Source organism: Trachurus trachurus, assembly GCF_905171665.1.
Source record: "Trachurus trachurus genome assembly, chromosome: 1".
Lineage (NCBI taxonomy): Eukaryota > Metazoa > Chordata > Actinopteri > Carangiformes > Carangidae > Trachurus > Trachurus trachurus.
Window position 1 is genome coordinate 37,901,277 of NC_139891.1, and position 1,426 is coordinate 37,902,702.

Consider the following 1,426-nt stretch of genomic DNA (forward strand, 5'->3'; position numbering starts at 1 on the left):
TTTTCGACAATTGAAATTCATTGTCTTTACCTGTTATGAATAGCTTAACTACCGAAAAGCTATTTGATGTAGAAAACAGCGACGCTACGACCACGCTACTGAGAAATGTAGTTAAGTTACTAACGCCGCTACTTGTAACGACGCTGCTGCCCAACACTGAATAGAACAACATTTGTTGTATATATTTATCTTACACGAGCCCTTTGATCCAGAAATGCGAGTGTCAGAAGAGCGACAGGCACAAACAGAGCACCTTTCATAAAAGACGCTCTATCTCCTTTTCTAGAAAAAAAAGCAGGGATTTTGGTGAAACCCAGCCATGTTTAGATTGAGTTTTCTCAGGAACGGAGGCACGTAGAAACAAACGGTTTGTGGCCATTTGAAGCAGAAAGTTCCACCTTTCAAATGAGCCACAGTATGTGTTGGTGGCAATAATATCGAATATGCTGTGGCTCTACAAAAATCGTCAAAAATGGTCTAAATTGCCGGTACACTTGACTAAAACTTTGGAAAGGAGCGCAGCACTCAGTGAGTTAAAAGGGTTTTCCATGGAGTTTTTCCTCAGTCGATGTGAGGGTCTAAGGTCAGAGGATGTTGTTATGATGCTGCGTAAAGCCCTTTGAGACAAACTGTTTGTAAAAATGGGAAATACAAATAAAATTTCCTTGCCTTTGTAGGGGTCATAATAGACAGGGAGCAGAGTCTCCAGGATCCACCTGTTCGTCTGTGAAGAGTGACGGGTCCAACGAAATGAATCTTCCAGCCTTCAGTCGTGGACCTGGACCCTCAAAGTCACAGTAAGAGGCCTGCTACAAACCTGTGAACCTCCAAACTGTCTCTGTAGCAGAGTTTAGTTTAGTGTGTTGAGCTGCTGCAGTCAACGTCTCTGGAACAGGAAATAACTGACTGATATGAGTTTTTGGGACTGATGCCGATAACAGGGGAAAAATTCTGTGAACTGAAACATCGACCAATCGACAGTCACCTAGCTAGCTTGATAATTGTCAGCTGTTGATCGAACCATCCAGTAAACTAAATGGGTTGCTAAATGAAAAACAGCTTAAAAAGTGTTTAGTACAACCGTGTCCACAAGTCCTGTCCATTAGCTAGACCTACTAAAACTAAGTTTGTTTTTTTTTCCTATAGATACTACTGCTAACATGGTACAGTAGCGATTATGCTAACATGCTAGAAGTGAAGGTTTAATAAGATTAAAAAATGTTGAAAAATCAGCTCCAGTGTTATAGAAAGAAATGAAAGTTGTGATATATTATTTGATCAATATTTTCGACAATTGAAATTCATTGTCTTTACCTGTTATGAATAGCTTAACTACCGAAAAGCTATTTGATGTAGAAAACAGCGACGCTACGACCACGCTACTGAGAAATGTAGTTAAGTTACTAACGCCGCTACTTGTAACGAC

The 1,426-nt window shown here is 40.2% G+C and overlaps 1 protein-coding gene across 1 annotated transcript in view; it reads left to right on the top strand.

Moving 5' to 3' along the window:
• The window catches only part of LOC310993166 (nuclear pore complex protein Nup133-like), a gene marked incomplete at its 3' end in the record, with an annotated part of 22,821 nt that extends 21,998 nt beyond the window's left edge, over window positions 1-823 (top strand). The window contains exon 14 of the mRNA XM_083981481.1: window positions 764-823. Coding sequence (XP_083837607.1) covers window positions 764-823 — 60 coding nt within the window. The remainder of the gene's footprint in view (window positions 1-763) is intronic.
• Between the last annotated feature and the right edge of the window lie 603 nt (window positions 824-1,426).